This window comes from Bradysia coprophila, unplaced genomic scaffold (assembly GCF_014529535.1).
Source record: "Bradysia coprophila strain Holo2 unplaced genomic scaffold, BU_Bcop_v1 contig_358, whole genome shotgun sequence".
NCBI lineage: Eukaryota > Metazoa > Arthropoda > Insecta > Diptera > Sciaridae > Bradysia > Bradysia coprophila.
The window spans coordinates 4023665-4041931 of NW_023503616.1; the positions used below are offsets into that span (position 1 = coordinate 4023665).

Below are 18267 nucleotides of genomic sequence, written 5' to 3' on the forward strand. Positions count from 1 at the left end.
TAAATTGTAAAAACCAAAATAATTTACAAAATTCTACCGCCATTAGTTGCGTCAACTTACCCTTCACCGATTCCCATATTCATTAATTGCGTATCTCGTTTGTACAATCGCTGACAATCTTCCAAATTATCCAAGATTTCCATCATTTTTTCATCGACCTCGTAAATTTCACCAGTTACATAGCTTCCTACTCCTGGCTTATTGAGCAAAAATGGAATGTTGTAGCGTGTACCAATGACCAGGGGCATCTTTTTGGTTGTCGTTGCCTTGCACCAATATTTAGCAACGCCATTTGAGGAATTTTGTAAGATATTGTGATTGGCTTCTCCTGATTTTAAGGTACCGTAGACGAATAGTTTTTTAAGAGTATTAGCAGCTTGCTGAAATGGTATAGTTATGGTTCAGTATGAATGCTGTGTAGTGTATACGAAAGATTTTTCTTTAAGATGAAATGTATGTGTCGAATGTGAACGGAGAATTTTTAAAGTAATGAAATCAAGACAACTCTCATCGTACGGTCATAGTGCTCCTGCTCCTTTTTAATAGGTACAGATCCCCCAGATTTAACACACTTATTGCGTGAATTCCACCATCACCAAAAAATGAGTTAAATTGATGTCCCTTCCTTGGGTCAACTCAAGTTCCTTCATTCTCCTTTATTTTGTGCAGACTCAATTTAGCTGCGGTAACGCTTCTCGTACTTTTTAATGACGACCGTCATGAAGTGAATTCTAATCAATTCCTCACTAAACTCATTTGATGAATGGAGGGTAGCATATCATGAGAAATCTGATGGATTTCTCCAGTCCTTAACTGGGACTGTGACAATATTTGGTGGCTTCGAATCAGTTGAATGTGGCGACAGTTCACAATGCAATGTTACAACAAATCATTTAAAGACCATTCGTATGTCGTTATACATATCTTTCACAGGCATAAATGTACTTGATAAGAGCCCACAAAAGAACACAATCGTACAGTATACATTTAGAGTGAAATCAGTTGTACCCATTTTCAATTCGTATGTTATAAATGCTAATCAACTTTTCGCACTTTGTGTGTATGTATACGTAGACATTATTATGAAGAAGGAATTCACGTACTCCAAATTATTGTGTGCATCTCATTCCTTATCGGCTTTAGAGAAGCAATTTAGTTATTCTTAGAGGTTTATAGCCGGAAATCTGTAAGTACGAACAGGTTTTTGCTTTGAAGATGGGGCTTGTGCTTTGTAGATACATATGCAAAACGTTTCCTATTTTTTCTCGTTTCTACATTTTTATTAATTGGATTGTGACGTCATAATGTCATTATTCAATCGCATGATTTTAGGAAAACAGATAGTTATAAATAAATATTAATCTCAACTCCATTAATAAAACATTTCAATAAACCATCAATTATATAAACTGCGCAAAATCCTCGAAAAAAATTCATAAAACCACCGTCAAAAGACGCACATAAAAAAATGGTTCAAGAAGAATATATAATATGCGGCGTATTGGATGGCTCTGATATCACAAGGTTTCGATGTCAAAACTTTACCTTAAAATTCACCATTTTCCTTTGACTGAATTCAATTTGAATCAAAAATAAAGTAAAATATTCAGCTTTCTCAAATCCACTGCACACTGCTGGTTCGTATTTGAATCAGGATTTATCGAATATTTCCAAAAATTTTTGATATCAACAGAACACACGTCGTACCAAAAAAAAATAATTTTTTCTTGTAATGTTGTACAACAGTTTGTGTGTGTTTACCGACTGTTTGAGTCGGTTTCTTTTGTGGTGTGTAATAGGCACAAATTATGGAAGAGATATGGAAAACTTGAAATTTTTCAGTGAGACAGTGCGATGCATTCGCGTATATGTGTGTGATAGATGGAACTTTGAGCAGCTTTAGTATTGAAAAACTGGAAAACATATCTATACATTTACTGTTGACCTTGTTCGTTCCATTTGTCTGGTTTTTTGTATTTACGAAAGGTATACTACAACTCTAAAATTCCTATACTTTGTTGTATACTGTTCTAAAATTAAATAATAGCAAAATAAGGTAATTAGAATTTGGTGTTTACTATTAATTAGTTCGGTGCTTCCATAATGAGAATATCGTTACAAGTATCAAAACTGTTCGTTTTGCTGCTTATTATTGTTTATTTGACTGTTCAATGTTCATTGCAAAACGTGGTGGAATTGACATATGTATATATATATATATATATATATATATATATATATATATATATATATATCACTTAATATTATATTATATGTAATGACATGGTTAACAAGGTGGAAAAGGGATAGATAGTGTACTCATTAAAGAGGAGACATATTGAATCATTAACTTATATTATATACAACACCTTCGGTAGTGATGCTAAAAATGGTTTATTTCGGCACATCGACAGGTATCGAATGCAACGATTATTGTTCGTAACCGGTAGAAGCGGAATATGTGATATGCAATAATTTGGCAAAATACAGAAAATATTACATGCTGCATGCGCTGACAACCATGGTTTGTCATGTTTTAAGCACTTCTTTCGACGCTCTCAGCATATAAAATCCATTACATAATTCGGGATAAAAATGAAAAGTCTCGTTTTCGTGCGTTTATTGACCTTGGTTACCAATTCTTTCAAACGAACACTCTACTTTTCATCTATTTATCCCTATTCATGTAAAGTACTATCAAAAGTTCCTCATTTCCTCTAAGAAACTGTAAACTATTAAGACTATGAGTACATACACAACGTCTTTCAAAATTTTCTCTGTTACATTCATAAAACTGAGAGAAACATTGTCACCCTAACTAGCAGCACTCAGCTGTTCAAAGCAATTAAATTCAAATTTAATGAAATTTTGCGATTTTTTTTTTTTTGGTTTCTACCTGATTGCTTCGGAACTTTACCTGAAAGTGGGTTTTGCAATCTCGGTTATTAGTTTCATTACTGCTGATACTGTACTTTGAGTCGTGTTTCCATTTTGTACAATTCACGTTTATTGTTAGACATTTTTCTTACTTCATCTGTTTTGACATAACTCGTTTTGACGCGGTTTGCTAAATAAGACCAGAGCTTTTCTTATCATCGGTAATGACAACAGATTAATAGCCGTTTCTGAAAGGTTCAATTCCTTCAAGAGTTTCCCTAAAATTATTGTTTTTTACTTGAATCCTCAGATATCTAAAATGGCTAGCTCATTGTCCAAAGTCTTTGTTTATGGGACTTTGAAGAGAGGCCAACCGAACCACTACTGGCTGACAAATTCCAATAACGGATTCGCTTCATTCCTTACCAATGGCACTACAAAGGACAAATATCCTCTTGTCATAAGTACACAATACAACATTCCATTTCTTCTGAACAATCCAGGAATTGGGAAGAATATCAAAGGAGAAATTTATGAAATTGACTCAGAAATGTTAAGCAAACTGGACATTTTAGAAGATTATCCAGAATTATATGATCGGCAAATCGAAGATATTGTGACAAAGGATGGGTAAACAAACATGATTTGCTATGTGTACATTCCCAAATATTATAAAAAATATTTTTCAAGGCTTGTACCCTGTTGGGTGTATCTGCTCAGGAAATTTCCACCAAAATTACTAGACAAAACTTATCTCGAAGAATACGCCAGTACCAATGATCTACCTTATTTGGAGAGGTCAGCACAATTTACTCATAGTTTTACAGCTATGCTTATACTTACCGTTATGCTTATTTACAGTTACAGTAATTCTACAGAGCCAGATGATGTGTTTGATATTTCTAAGGATCAACTTTGACTCAATAGCCTATCAGTCGTAGTTCATAGTTTGTTATTTTGTCAAAATATGGCTGTTAGTATAGTTGTTAAATTTATAGTGATACGAAATAAAATAATTTTGTCAGAAAAGACCTTGTTACGTTAAAAATTCCTAATTGTTTATGAAGTATTTTCGTTGTACCATTCCTTGCCTATTGTACTTGTTTTATTGTTTTCACCTTCTTTCTCCTGCTTGGTTTCTTTGATTTTCTTCTAATGGTTTGCTTTAAGTCTGTAAAAGGTTAAGTCAACGTATATATCCGAAATGAGCAACAGTTTGTTGAAGGTGTTTGTTTACGGAACCTTAAAAAATGGTCAACCCAATCACCACTGGCTAACAAACACTTCAAATGGCTTGGCGAAATTCCTGGCACAAGGAAAAACGAAAGATTTATTTCCGCTGGTGATAGCTACTCCGTATAATGTTCCGTTTCTTCTAAATAATCCTGGAATCGGACTTAACATTAAAGGTATGATGAGACGAATGATTTGAGAGAAAATTAAAAATCCTATAGAATTAATAAAAATTCAAAGGAGAGATCTACGACATTGACGAAAGAATGTTGGGACAATTAGATATCCTTGAAGACTACCCGAGACTCTATGATCGACAAATACAGGATATTGTCACTTGTGATGGGTAATTTTTGTTTTGCAATTTTTGTAAGATCCAGACGATCCAGACATGTTCATTTCTTTTGCTTTTTTTAAAGGATCATTCAGTGTTGGATGTATTTGTTAAAGAGTTTTCCAAATCAACTACTCGACAAACCCCATATGGACGAATATAAAAACTCCATTGAAATGCCGTACATAGAAAGGTCGAAGAGACAGTCTAATATTGAAGCGAAGGATTTTTTGTTTTAATAAAAATATTAGAAAGAACACAGAAATTCATGTTTGTCTTTCTTTGCTTTGCAGTTATATCACCAACTGTACGCCGGACGATTTGATTGGTGATTCGGCAAATTTATGATAAAATAAATGCTCGTGTTAGTGGTCATCTGTTATCGATAGCGACGATAAAAATGAGCAATACATTCGACTAACGTGGTTTTCCTATATTATAACAACCTGTATGTGAAAACTGTTTGGTAATTATATAGACTAATATGTTGCTGCACGTTTGTGAAGTACCAATTTTACACAAAAATCCCGAATATCCAGAATACCGACTCAGTAATCAGTAACCATTACATGTCTATCATCGTCATCGAGTGTATCTGTTTACGGTGAACAGACTACAGCCCAGATTGTTATTTAAATCATAGAGCACGACAACGGTCGACAAACAAAACAGTAACCTTTGTAGAAAACGCGTTAAACGCGACAACACACAGAGAGCAAGCGCAGCATAATTGTCGATCTTATCATAGAAAATTCGGAGCATGTGAAAAACAAATGCTCCAGCTCTTTTTGAACTTTCGAACCATTTGCTAGGCCTGGTCAGGTCGCGTTAAACTAATAACATCCGAGTGAGTAGCTTCAATTTTCTTATTTTTGAATAAAAATTGCAAATTGCCCAGATCAGAACTTAATTAATTTCCATCCGTTCGCGTTAAATAAATTATAGATCATTCTCTGTCCAGAGGAACGGACATCGCCTAACAAAACAGATCGTCTTCCGCTCGAACTGTTCCCTCGTAGATAACCAAATTTTACCTAGGATGGCAGACCCTATTTAATAGTTCCAAATGATGGAAATGGTACTGGAGACGAAATCGACGTCAGTAATTACACAAAAAGCCATTTCCATCATTGGCCCCATTGAAAAGCGAGATTTTAAACTAAAAAACCTGAGAGTTCCCCTGGGAATAAAATTTCACTTTACCTAAATACTGTTGTGTCAATGATTATATCATGCGTGCAATGTGGTGTATACGAGTTACACACTCGTTGCATACCATTTCTAAGTTGTTTAGAGGATACTTTCCCAAGTAAAGCGAGTTAATGGTGTGAAATATGGAAAAATCGATTTCGTTAAAATTACATATTAGACGTGCATCAGTGGAAACCGACAGCAAAGTTAGTGGTTTCAACCATTCGATTAAGTAGTCAAGTAAATCATTGCGTGGTATTTCTCCACATTCTCACCAAAATCATAAACTAAGGAGTAGAGCACCACAGTAGAAAGCAGAAAGGGTTCTAGAAAATGTATGAATATTGCCGCACAAGAAACACTGTTAAATGCTTGTAAAACAATTGGTTTTATTTTGACAAAAATTATTTCGTTTTTTTTTGTTTTTTTTTTTCTTTCTTTTTTTTTAAATAAAAAAAATCTTATGTCGAAAAGAACAATGTAAATAACAGAGAAGCAAGTGAAATTATAATTTAAGGTTCAATCAAAAAAACAAACGAAATGTATTCAATTTCACGTCCATATTTTTTGGTGTATAAATTTAAAATTTGGATAGATGTGGATATTTTGACGATTAAAACGTCACAGTTTTTCGTTCTATTTTTCCTTGTTTTTGCTTTCTTTTCAATTTGTAATTTGATGTTAATTTAGCTATAGGCAGATAATATACGCAACCACTTTCCGAAAATCGATTTTGTCATGCAATGACAACATAACAAAAAAAATTAATTGGAACGAACGACTTTAAAAAAAAACCATACCAAATACTCTTTTTCCTTCTTATCCCCGTCTTTCGATTCTAGCTGTCTGCTAGCGATCCGAAACGATTTCCTATTGACACTGGAGCATTGGTTTGAAGATCGGATGATCGCTGAATACGGCCGCCGTGTTTGACTTCCTCGAATCCCGGCTCGGGGCGTTTCTTTTTTACTTCTTCCGGCTTGGCAGATCCTAACACAGGGAAGAATTCTTCGTTGTTAATGTCTGGAAGAACTCCCTTTTTCAATTTGGTCGCTTTTAGCATCTGCAAGAAGAAGAATATTTTGGCTTAGTTTTACGTATAATGAAACTAGTGAAAAAATGAAGCAAAAAAGAAACTCCAACCTCCTAATCTCTAACCCACGGGTTCGGCTTTTTTTCTTGTCCGTTTTTGTTCTCAATATTTTCTTAGCATTTAATTATACTTCGGTGTTAAAAGACATAAAAGGTCAAAAGGGAAGAATGGTCCGACGTGCAAAACGTGAAACGTAATGAAGAGTAGAGGAGGCGAAATGAACGGATAAAACAGATCGGTTTAAAGTCGCTGTTGAATGTATTGACCATCTGAAATTCATTTAGCAGCTGTTGTTAGTTGCCACAGAAAATATTGTGGCATGTAAGTGCAAGCATCTCGAGTAGTCACCAGGGTTGTTTTGGCGAAAGTGAGCATCGTGTTCTTTTTTCATGAAAAAGCAACCTTGATCACTACGCTGTAATTTCATGGAACCACGAACACATGGTCTGACCATATCATTAGCTTCTTAGAAATGGGATCGCCCAAATTCGTTATGCGAAACCTGAAACTGGAGTCTGAGTTTCCAACCTCATAATCTCCAGCCCACTTCACATTGCCTTTAAGACGAGTCAAATATTTGAGATCAAGGTCGGATCATGAATTTAGAAATCAGAAGCAATTCAATTAGATATGCAGCAGACTGAGAAGGCTTTATCAATTAAAAAAAGACTATTTCATTGAGCTGGTGAAAACTTCGATAATCTTGTTAAGGCATATCGATTGGATACTGGCAAGAAAACCTTTCTTGAAAAACTTAGCGGAAAATGTAGGAGCGTTAAGTTAGTTTCGAAATTTTCGGACGTTTCGACTGGATCATCAAGAGGAATTCATTACTTTGCTAAACAATTTGCTCGCCTTATCATGATGACAGTCGAGTCATTTCTATTTTATTTTTATTTTCCTGAAAAACTAGGGATTCGGGATGACTTATAGATTAAGGTAAAACTGAGTCTGGTTCGGTGAAATCACGAACAAAAACTTTCACCTGGCTGTTTACTTGGGTCAAAATGGGGGGACCATAATTGTGCACTCAATAGTGCAATAGCTCAACAACACAAAAAGAAGCACGAAAATGGTTAAATAGTTTCTTGTGACACGATCGAATTGATTGTCAAGGAGAAAATCATCCGCTTGGAACTATATGGAGTTATGATGCTCATCTGAGTTGCAATTCTCTAAGCATACTCCCTTCTCAGACAAGCCACTCAGCGGTATAATTCAGACGAGGGTTCAACTTCTTTTAGTTTCAGAAATGTGCTTAGCATCTTATTACGGCATCAACTTACTTGAGCATTTCGTAGAGCCGGACTGACATAAACTGACGAAACTGGAGCTTTCTCCTGGACTGGCTCTTTCTTGACTGGCTTTTCGGCTTCTTCTTCAACCTTTTTCCAAGGACCCGATCTCGTTTTGTCTGGATTTTCTGAATACATTTCACCATCGCTACCATATTCACCGCCCTCGGCGTCACCATCTAGTTGATCATCATCAGTGATTTGTAGCAGTCCCAGTTTTAAGCCTGTATAGTCTTTTCGTTCTTCTTCCTGATATTCTTTCCATTCGTCTTCGTTTACAGACTAAAATGATAGATAAATCCAAGCCATTAATCAACAAATAATGGAGACTCCTATGCGTATGTCAAGCACATAACCTAAAACGCTTCTTTGACATATTGTGCCAGCGAAAAAATGTATTGTAAATAAATAAACAGATCGTACTTACCGATACGTGAACCTCCTCGTGAATTACGCCTTCGTCATCTTCTTGGCCAGGTTTTTTCGCACTCTGACTGGGCTTTGACGTGTCCTCGATTTTCCTTGCCAGCTCTTCACTAGGTGTGAGTTTTTTCGATTTTCCCTTTTTCCGATCTTTTTTCGCAAAGAAATCGTCCAGATCAGCCATCTTCCACAGAGTTTTGAACTATTTTCCGTATCAATTTGGCAATTATTTCCAAATAAATCAATTTATTGTGCAGTGGTAAATCAAAATGAGAAAAATTTTGTATGTCTCACCACATGTGACGGTATGACCCGATGCTAAATTGACATTTTAATTGGTATAAACAGTGCTGACATTCGTTCGAAAAACGTCAAGTGTTTTTGGCGCAGAATTTTAAAAATTATAGGAGATTGTATGAAAATAGTTCCGTCGTCGTAAGCAGTTTTCAACAGTTTTTGATTGATCTTCACCTTGTCAAGTTTTGTATCATCCCTATCCCTACAGAAATTAAACATTTTTCGACCCACAAATTAAACATTTTCGCACTAGAAATTTACCATGGTTGCTATGAATCTCGCGCCGACATGATTCACAATGATACAGAAAATCACACATTTTGTATAAGGAAGATGTCACTGTGTGAGTCATTTTGAATGACGCCGGCGCGAAATTCCTCATTACCAAAAAGAGGTAACACTAGCACAGTATGTTTTACACGAAAAGCCTGTACTTTTTTTACTGCTACAGTGTTGCATACCTAAATCTGATCAAAGACTACAAAAATTAACTTTTGGAAGACGCTGCCACTTTGAAATTATCGCTAAAAGGAATATCGCCGACACTTGCAATTCTGTGATTTTTGAAAGTTGTAATGCATTTTCTTATGTTGGTTACGCATTCAATTCAAGTCACAGCTGTTGCACCTTTTGTGGTCGTTAATACGGAAACATTAAATGGGTTTTTGTTTCAGTTTCAACTCAAAATTTTGTCACGAAATTGGATAAACGTTCTCGTTTGCGTGTGTTTATTAACCTCGGCTCCGCCTCGGATCAACAAAATTCACACGAAAACTCTACTTTTCATCATTTTATCAGTTTGATAAAATGTCAGCATAAGTGTGAATTGTTACACCGAACGAAGTGTAAATGTAGCTTCAACATGACCTTGCTTCCGGAATTCCCGATTATCTACTAAAACTTTTTGCAAATAGTCAATAGGAGAGTGGATGTGATTTATAGGAACGGCGCCATATGAAGTGAACCTAGGTAAACCAGTAAACTTCTCCTAATGTTCTTATTCGGTAAGAATTTGTAGATTTATAGATCGAGCGATCAAATGGTAAGTAGCTTGCATGGATAATTTATTTAACTTCTTTTTTTACAAATCAAAAATTTTTTTTACAATCAAATAAACTTTCATTGGATTATATTTCCCAGCATTTAACTCCAACGACGGGGTTTCCATAAGTATTGCAGCAAGCTTCAAATTTACTTTTATTGCTTCCAACCTCGCACATTGTTTTGCCCGTATAGGTGTAGCAATAAAATCCTTCTTTACATTTTTCAGTCGCTTTCTGTGTCGATCTGCCGGCTAGGCCAATATCGGAGTCACAACGACAAATTTCCTTAGCGTACGCGTTTTGGGTGTATGATACGATTAGAATTATCAAGAAAAAAAATGAAATTTGCTTCATTTTAATGTCTTGGCTTGATTTTAACTTGGTTTAACGACGAATGCAAACTGATTTAAAGTCCAGCGTACACATCTTTAAATAGTCCCACATCCACACCGACAATACTAGTTTTTTTTAAACATTGGTCGTAGCAAAGCAATACGACAGTTTAGTAATTTAATACTAGTTCTGTTATCATAAATGTGGTCATTAAAAACCAATAAGTGTCATGCACATCGTCTTTATTTTATTAGAAACGTGAAGCAGCGATAAAACAGTGATATCACCGTATATAGTGTTTTGTACTTTGTCAAGGCTACCTGGCAACCGCTCACACGTTGTTTAGGAAGTTTGGAAGATGAGTCAATGGGAATGGGAACGTTGCTATCAACTTTTCGACCACCAGTCAGAATGGCGACTCACTTCCGTCCCATCACTGGTCTATAAAAGCACGCGCATATCTACAATGTGAGATTTATGGATTTTTTCATAGCACTAAACAGATCTGTGATTTCATTAATATTACGAAATGTTGCGAATTGTTTTGAGCGATTCTTTGAAAAACATAGAACATTTGCCTACCGAAATCGCACGCATTTTCCAGCGTAACTTTTTATATGTGCCTAGATCCCTAGAAGCCAAATGAACTTTTAAGAAAATGCCTTGAAGTCTGTATCTCGGTCTGTATCGCTAGGAGGAGGTTATCGAAAACCGGATCCATGTTCTTTTTAACGCAACCGTTTCATTAAATCATCATGATAAGGAAGCGTTTTAATTCATGTTTCGTTCATTTGTACAGCCACTCGTTCACATAAAATTCTGAAGCAGACTTACAGACCGTGAATTGCATCGAATATCATGATCTCAAAACGTGATTCATCAAGACATCAAGGTTTCCGTCATCTATCAAGACATTCACAGTTCGGACGAAGTTAATCAGAGATGGGAAATTTGATAGTGCCAAAAAGTTCAATTGCGTTATTTGTCTGTGAATGAGACTAAGATTTAATTAATTCGGTAATTTCTAATGTGGACAAAGGATATATTCCGAACATATTCACGAAAATACATTTAGTAATACTAAAGACTGTTATATCATTTGGATACTAAATTTTAGTATCCAAATGATATTACAGTCTTTATGCAACCCTGCACCATACCATAACGTAAGAAAACTGCGAACTTTAAATGTGTCCGTTGCAAAAAAAACGTCGTACGTATTAGTTTATTAGGAACACGATCTGCCATCTCGGACCATAATTACACATCTAGAGCCTAATGCTCTTTTGTTACAAGTGTTTTAATGTTGATTTTTTCAGCACTAGACTCAAGTTTTTCATACGAGCGGAGCGACGTAATAACACTCAACACTGCATTGAACACTTGACTTGACTTGACTTGACTTTCGCAATAACAAGCTTGCCCCTGTGGGCTCACCCATGAGATTATTTGAACGTGAGGACTTTGACTTGAATGATCACGAATGAAAATCAAGTCCTAATCCTCCCTTTTCTCTCTCCTAGACTCGGTTCATTGTACACCAGAGAACAATTGTGCGCTTCCTCTCGTCGAGCACACTCATTCACATTCGCACTCTGCCTCCGGCACTTTGTGTACGATGAACTTTGTCAGTGGTGGGGCCACTACTTGCATTACTTTGACTTATATACCAAGGATGAACCAAGGTAACTAACTCAACCACCGTCGCTCGATCTATGTGGTCGGACTAACTACACGGCAGTGGGGAGATGAGCCAACCACCTGAGCTCTTTCATTGCTCGGAAATATTTTTGTATAGAATTGGTATCGTGAAGAAAATTACCTGCAGCAGGAAACTTACCAAACGACACGTCATACAAACCATTCATTCAGATTCATTGTTATTTCATCGTAAGACCATTTTCAAGCGTTGGTGCGTAATCATTCTTTTGATTTTCGTATCATTCAAAAAAGCGTTCTCCAATAAGCCATTAGCGCGTGAAACGAGAGAGATAACATTAAGATCAGATATACATATCTTTAGCAGAAGATAAGACAGCCAAATTATTACATAAAACCGTTTACACTATCGCTAGTCAAAGAAACGAGAATGCTCCCGTCAACAAACGTCCGAGAAAAACTGGAATCGCCGTACCGACAGACACCGCGTAACGGGAATGCTCTTCTCAACGTTTCGTAAAACGCTTCTCATGCGTTAGCCACACCACGTAAACAGCGACACCTACGTGTAGAGGATACGCTCCTCTTAGGGAACGTGCAAGAAACGCTCAAACTCAGAGGCTGCTAAGCCCTTTAACTTTACGGAGAAAATAGTTTCTACAAGCGAGGCAAACGTTCCCTTCAAGAAACGTTAGAGAAAAACTGAAGGCTAACGAACCATAAATTTGACTTGACAGACGCCGACAACAATTAAAACCAACAACAGGCCGAAACTCGAAGCGCACAACATCACGGAAAGAAGAAAATTCTAGACAACAACAAATTGCAAACAAATTGTACTTGTGCACGTACGAAGAGGAAGAAACAAAAATAAGGCTTCTAATCGCACAGGACCATCGGTTAAGTATCTGTTTGCCAAAACTGGTAAAACGGCATATCCAAACCAAAAGCGTAAACGCTCCTTACAAGAAACGATAAAGCAAAACCGTGAGATATGACGCATTCAGAGAATGGTAACTGTAAAGCATCAACCATTCGTTCACTGGAGTCAGAGTTTTCTCCAAACCGTGCTGCACTGTGTCCCGAGCGTATCATTTCAGTATCATTTACGCGGGACAAACCGTATTTGCAACACATTGACACCACGACTAGAGCTTTCGTTCATCATCGAGTTTCACTGGTTTCACGGCTTGACCTGGATACAGCTCCGTTCGATATTTCTCCTGTTAGTTTCCGCATTGGCATTCGGCCTCTATTTCACGGCATTTCCCTCAAATTCATGAGTTCCATGAATTAAATTGAGCAACTTGTCGAGAAACAATGTTGGTAATCATCCCGTTTCGTCGAAATTTCATTCGGGAAAAACTACAATCGCTCGCGAAAACAGTCGGACACAATTGTAAACAACTTTAAAATCAAACAAACCAAAACAGTCGGACACAATTGTAAACAACTTTAAAATCAAACAAACCAAAAACAAAAAACAAAGAAATAACTTGAAAAACTAACACAAATTCGACGAGCAAAAATTTTTCACGTCCAGCCATTTTCACTCAACACTGCATTGAACACTGTACCCATACAAATTTCATATCCACATTTGCTTAGACTTAGAGCCGAGTTAGTTCAGGTAAGCGGCAAGTTTACTGATAATTGAAAATCTGGAATCAGTGAAAATTGTGAGCTATGACAAGTAGGTACTGTAAAGTTCCACAATTGGAACAACGGTAAATCCGGTAAATCCGATGGTCTCCTTACCTTCGAAATTTGAACTGTTCGTTCGTAAAATCTATGAAAAACTGCCACCTTGCCAGAATTATATGGAAAATTATAAACTTTGTTTTATACTTTCGAAATATGGTTTCTAGTAGTTCTCAGATAGAACTTCTGATAAATGATTAGAAAAATTGCGGTTTTTTTGTGTGTGAATAGAGCGAAATCTTCACAGTCCGAACATTCCGCTCTCAAATTTAGCGAACCTCGATAGACGATAGTCGAAACAGACTACATAAACCGATTTATCTCGTTCGCTGTTTAAAATCTCTTGAGAGGTGTTGATCTCGCATTTTTGGTGGGTATCCTCCTTCCATCAGTTATTTAAGTTCTTTCACTATTTTGCTCAAGGCTGGAAAAATGGCTTTGTTGTATCTAGCCTGAATGTTCGACTTCGATGTTTTGGACCATCTGGTTTTTATCAGCAATCAATAGAGGAAACTCAAAACTTTTTTTTGTTTTTACAAAATTTTATTTTCTTTACATTTTACATTAATTTCGTAAAATAAAAATTTTACATAAAAATAATGTGAAAATGAAATTGAAATTTGAAAACTGCATTTAACCAAAAATTTAAAATTTGAGATTAGTATTTAAAAAGTGTTGTTCGATTCAAAGCTTCCATTTAAGACAGCCATAAAAATGCGTATGCGTAAAACTGCTCGCTTTTCTTTTTAATAACCTACAAAAATTACCTCGTCCCATTATGTGGAACAATGTTTTTACAACTATGTGAATGATATGTTTTCGTTTTCGATGTGTTTATAGATTTTCTTTTGTACATTTTACAAGTCTATAACGTAATGTACGGATACGAAAATTGAATAAATTCAACTCAATCATCTGGACTTTAGATTCAGTTCTTTTATTTATACAAATACAAAAAAAAGTTAAGTTTTTCTTCTCTAAATTTTAAATAAAAACAACTTCCTCTACCGAACAAAGGGGGGTAACCAAAAACGATAAATTATTATTCAATAAACTAATCTTCTCATAACAGAAAAAAAGAAACCTCTGAAAACCTAACAATAACTAAAATCTTAACAATTTCCATTACAATTCGTCGTGTTTGGGGCCGGAAAATTCGTCATGGGAAATGTAACCGTTTTTGTCCTTGTCTTCGTGTTGGAAAATTTCCTCAACCAATTTATCGTTTTCTTTGAGCATATTTTGCACATCTTCAGACTCTTGACCCTCAACAGCAACCATTTGTTTCTTCAAATATTCACTGACCTAAAGGGATTAAATTTATACTTTTAGTCTTCGGAAATCTGAAAACCAGCCCATTGTGAACCATGGGACATTCGTGTGCAATGGTTTTGGAATTATCGTCGAATTTATCGTAGAAAATGAAATCATAAGAGAAAAATAAAAAAATAAAAAGTTCGACCGTACATATGCGATTACCTCTTCGCGGCTAAGTTGGTTGTCCTTGTTATCATCAATTTCCTTAAATACATTTGTAGTTGGTGCAGTTTCGCCAATATTTATCAATTCAACTTCGAAAATAAGAGTCGCACCAGCTGGAATTACGTTACCGGCTCCTCGGTCTCCATAACCAAGCTCTGGTGGAATTGTAAGTTTTCGCTTTTCGCCTGTTGAACAGATAGTGATGAATTAGTACGTTTCACAATTAAAAATTATTTCAACAAATCACGGCTTACCAACACACATGTCGAGTAGACCTTGGTCCCATCCTTTAATTACTTGACCAGAACCAATTTGGAATGTGAACGGTTGATCTCTATCTAAACTGTAATGATAAAAGAGAAAGTTTTAATTATTAAAATGTACAATTCACTTGAATGCACTTTTACTTTGACCCGTTACATGAATAACTGAATGAACGAAATGCACGAGGATATTCTCCAAATTATAACTCAAAATTTTTAATTAATCCCAACGTGTGCAGGTGTGTGTCGTCGCTTATACGAATTAAAATATTCAAATACAAACAATGAGAGCTTTTCACAAATAAAATAAATTGTCAAGCTGGAAACTAGAATTTGAACTTTTCGAATAAACAGAAGGAAAAGTTGAGTTTTAAACAATATTACAACCATAGCTCAATGAATCTATAAACTACAAATGATTGTGAGACTACATGTATGGCAGATGAGGTCTGATGTTGATACATTACGTAACACTCTTAATATACGTAAATGTATCCGAATTGATGTCTAAAGAGTCTAAAGACATCATCCTCTGACCTTCTTTTAAATCTATATAGGTTGCTAACCATTTATATCATTTAGTTCTTCATGTTTATTGCCCAACAACCCACTTCATTTCTAGGGATGCGTTTATCAAAAAAAATTCCATCTCACGATTATGGCAGACGGATGCTCATATATTCCAATAGAAATGATTACGTCACATTGAAATTTAACGGAGTAAAACTAAGTGTACTTTAAAACGATTTAGAAAACTTAAAACGGCGTATAAAAATGATGTTTTGCTCCCGTGTAAAATATGAAAAATGAAAAATTATATGCGAATATTTTGTGCATACAACATTAGAATGTGGCAGAAAACATGAAGAACGAGAAGCAGAAAGAGGGAAAAAAACGATGTGGAAAAACCCAGAAGAGACATAGAAAAATAAACACTCGCGTCTTGACGCAAACATGAAAAAGATTACATTTTAAGGGTAGTTTGTTTAAAGAAGAGATGTGGAAAATTGTGTTTATGGATATGTTTTTCGGGTTATATTGTCTGGAAATGATGTACAAAAATGGTGATGAGCTTTATTATGTCAGTGTAAGAAAAGACAATTCTTTAATACGTTCAAGTTGGTACAGAGCACGTTTTTTGTTCTCATATTTTATCCGCTTTCGCTTATAGGAACCAACCTACATTCATGAGGGAATTAACGCGGTGCGAAGATGTCAGTTCGCATGGTATATGTACTTGTTTCACTGTTACTACGATAAAAAATTATTTTCCAATTTTCATGATTAAAATTTGACAATTTTTTGAAGAAACATTTTTTTGTAAATATTGAAGAAGATGGATTAGTTGTCACACTCCATTGAATGAAAAGCGTTTTTCCGCTAATAACTTTTACCTTATCTTACTCTACCTTGTTCCCTGCTGGTAGCAGTTATAAATCATTTGCTCAACTACTACCAAATTCAAGTCAATGTAGAACGTAACGGAGACCAAAGAGTATTTAAAAATTAAGGAGAAAAGGGATTGATGATGTTCTACTAAAGGGGTAAAAGCAAAGGTACAAATCTGATATTCCTTCTCTATTCTTGCGTCTTGGTATTTTCATCAAAATTTGGCGAAACAATTTATATTACTTTCGGTGTACGAGATAGCGTGACGCCTCGGCCTCCTCGTCAAACACATAAAAAAGTAATAAAAAATAATTAAATTAAATTATTATTTCATCCTATAATCCATTGCATTCAGACAAAACCACAAACGACCGAATAAATAACAAACAATAGTATCACGATGTTCTTATATAAACAGTTCCATTTGGGACATACTTTAAGTCTTAAGTTTAGGCAACCAAGCAACACTAAAAAACGTTAAATATTTTAATTCGCTATGGGAATTTGGATTCGTGAAAAGAGCGCAAATGTTCATCTTTTTGCTTGTTTTAAAAGACAAAATTGTATAGAAAAAGTACATTAAAACAGCATTATGAGTGTGTGCTGGGTATAGATAAATATACGAACTGGTGGAGAGAGTTTCATCGAAGGAAATTACTCGAATATGAGGTGAACTTGTTTCCAATGAAAGAACGTGGTAATGTTGCTAGTACAAATTTTGGTTTCTTTTTCTTCTTCTCTTTGTTGTGGTTTTATACCCAGTGTTAGTCTAAGTTTATCGATAAATATGTAATGAAGTTTCCATTTGGGACTTAATTTGGTTAACAACAAAACCTAAACACTTGTAAAAATGAAGACTATCATGCTATTGGGTAACCATTTGCATATTTCATTTCATAATTCGCAATAAAGATCGACATTATTTGGTTATGAGTTGTTTCTTATCTTGTCAATTTTTTGCTGGAGGTGGAGGCGACATGATCGATGACGAAGTTACCATAACGTCTGAGTATGTAGCAAAATGTATGTTAAATCTAATGAACTAATTTTGTACCTATCTGCTACAGTTATATGCAGTCAAATTTCAACATGAATTTGCTTCAGCTGTCTTTTAGCTGCACACAAACAATCGAAACTACGTTTATACGTTTTTATACGACTTCATCCGTATAAACAAAAACGGTTTATTGTATGTGTGGATCAGCTGAAATAACAGCTGAAGCAAATTCATGCTGAAAATTCTCTGCATCTGACTGTAGAAACACTAAGAACGCAGGAAGTCTCGGAAAAACGGAACGTCTTCAACGGTGATTCTGTTACATCTTTAAAATTATTCGAAAAAAGAAAATTCAAAAAATTTGCTGTGAAAAACCATTTTTCGTTGGATGTTATTTATAAATGGAACTGAAGATTACATCAATGCAGTGCTAATCGTAAATAAATTTCCAAGGGAGTTCATCAAATATTCCATTGAAAATGTGTAACATATTTTCAGCAAGCATATAGCATAAATACCGTTCCATACCGCTTCCATCATATGCATATACATAAATACAGCGAACGAAGTACATATTGTAGAAACAAGCGATACGTCAATACGTTCATCAATAACAATAAAAACATCCATCCTCGTTCCCTCAAAATGTATATTTTG

At 35.4% G+C, this 18267-nt stretch overlaps 5 protein-coding genes across 18 annotated transcripts in view; 2 read left to right on the plus strand and 3 right to left on the minus strand.

Annotated features, from left to right (window-relative positions):
* LOC119081313 (troponin C-akin-1 protein-like) overlaps positions 1–1806 on the minus strand; it is a 2259-nt gene extending 453 nt beyond the window's left edge. The window contains exons 1-2 of the mRNA XM_037190088.1: positions 1546–1806; positions 61–380 (exon numbers count right to left, since the gene is read on the minus strand). Of these exons, the coding sequence (XP_037045983.1) occupies positions 61–380; positions 1546–1560 (335 nt within the window). The 5' untranslated portion in view covers positions 1561–1806. The remainder of the gene's footprint in view (positions 1–60; positions 381–1545) is intronic.
* Positions 1–4936, plus strand: part of LOC119081312 (putative gamma-glutamylcyclotransferase CG2811) — a 17511-nt gene extending 12575 nt beyond the window's left edge. For 3 of the 5 annotated variants that reach the window (XM_037190087.1, XM_037190083.1, XM_037190084.1), the window contains exons 2-5: positions 4058–4286; positions 4351–4456; positions 4530–4637; positions 4738–4936. In XM_037190087.1, the coding sequence (XP_037045982.1) occupies positions 4082–4286; positions 4351–4456; positions 4530–4637; positions 4738–4792 (474 nt within the window). In that variant the 5' untranslated portion in view covers positions 4058–4081 and the 3' untranslated portion in view covers positions 4793–4936. Of the gene's footprint in view, positions 1–1072; positions 1187–2032; positions 2057–4057; positions 4287–4350; positions 4457–4529; positions 4638–4737 lie in introns of those variants that run through there. The other 2 variants (XM_037190085.1, XM_037190086.1) reach the window with 2 other exon arrangements.
* Positions 1–18267, plus strand: part of LOC119081311 (putative gamma-glutamylcyclotransferase CG2811) — a 24154-nt gene that overhangs the window by 5595 nt on the left and 292 nt on the right. The window contains exons 1-5 of one of the 7 annotated variants that reach the window (XM_037190076.1): positions 2057–2190; positions 3188–3507; positions 3568–3675; positions 3739–3814; positions 13404–13408. In XM_037190076.1, the coding sequence (XP_037045971.1) occupies positions 2104–2190; positions 3188–3507; positions 3568–3675; positions 3739–3796 (573 nt within the window). In that variant the 5' untranslated portion in view covers positions 2057–2103 and the 3' untranslated portion in view covers positions 3797–3814; positions 13404–13408. Of the gene's footprint in view, positions 1–1852; positions 2191–2485; positions 2525–3187; positions 3508–3567; positions 3676–3738; positions 3936–13403; positions 13409–18267 lie in introns of those variants that run through there. The other 6 variants (XM_037190082.1, XM_037190081.1, XM_037190075.1 and 3 more) reach the window with 6 other exon arrangements.
* LOC119081308 (protein CDV3 homolog) lies at positions 6005–8761 on the minus strand. Its single transcript, XM_037190072.1, has 3 exons — positions 8451–8761; positions 8015–8305; positions 6005–6698 (listed from the first exon to the last, which is right to left on the minus strand). The coding sequence occupies exons 1-3, from the start codon at positions 8628–8630 to the stop codon at positions 6474–6476; spliced, it is 696 nt and encodes a 231-aa protein (XP_037045967.1). The 5' UTR covers positions 8631–8761; the 3' UTR covers positions 6005–6473.
* LOC119081307 (peptidyl-prolyl cis-trans isomerase FKBP2) overlaps positions 14407–18267 on the minus strand; it is a 22196-nt gene continuing 18335 nt past the window's right edge. For 2 of the 4 annotated variants that reach the window (XM_037190068.1, XM_037190070.1), the window contains exons 3-5: positions 15216–15304; positions 14947–15146; positions 14407–14784 (exon numbers count right to left, since the gene is read on the minus strand). In XM_037190068.1, coding sequence (XP_037045963.1) covers positions 14605–14784; positions 14947–15146; positions 15216–15304 — 469 coding nt within the window. In that variant the 3' untranslated portion in view covers positions 14407–14604. The remainder of the gene's footprint in view (positions 14785–14946; positions 15147–15215; positions 15305–18267) is intronic. The other 2 variants (XM_037190069.1, XM_037190071.1) reach the window with 1 other exon arrangement.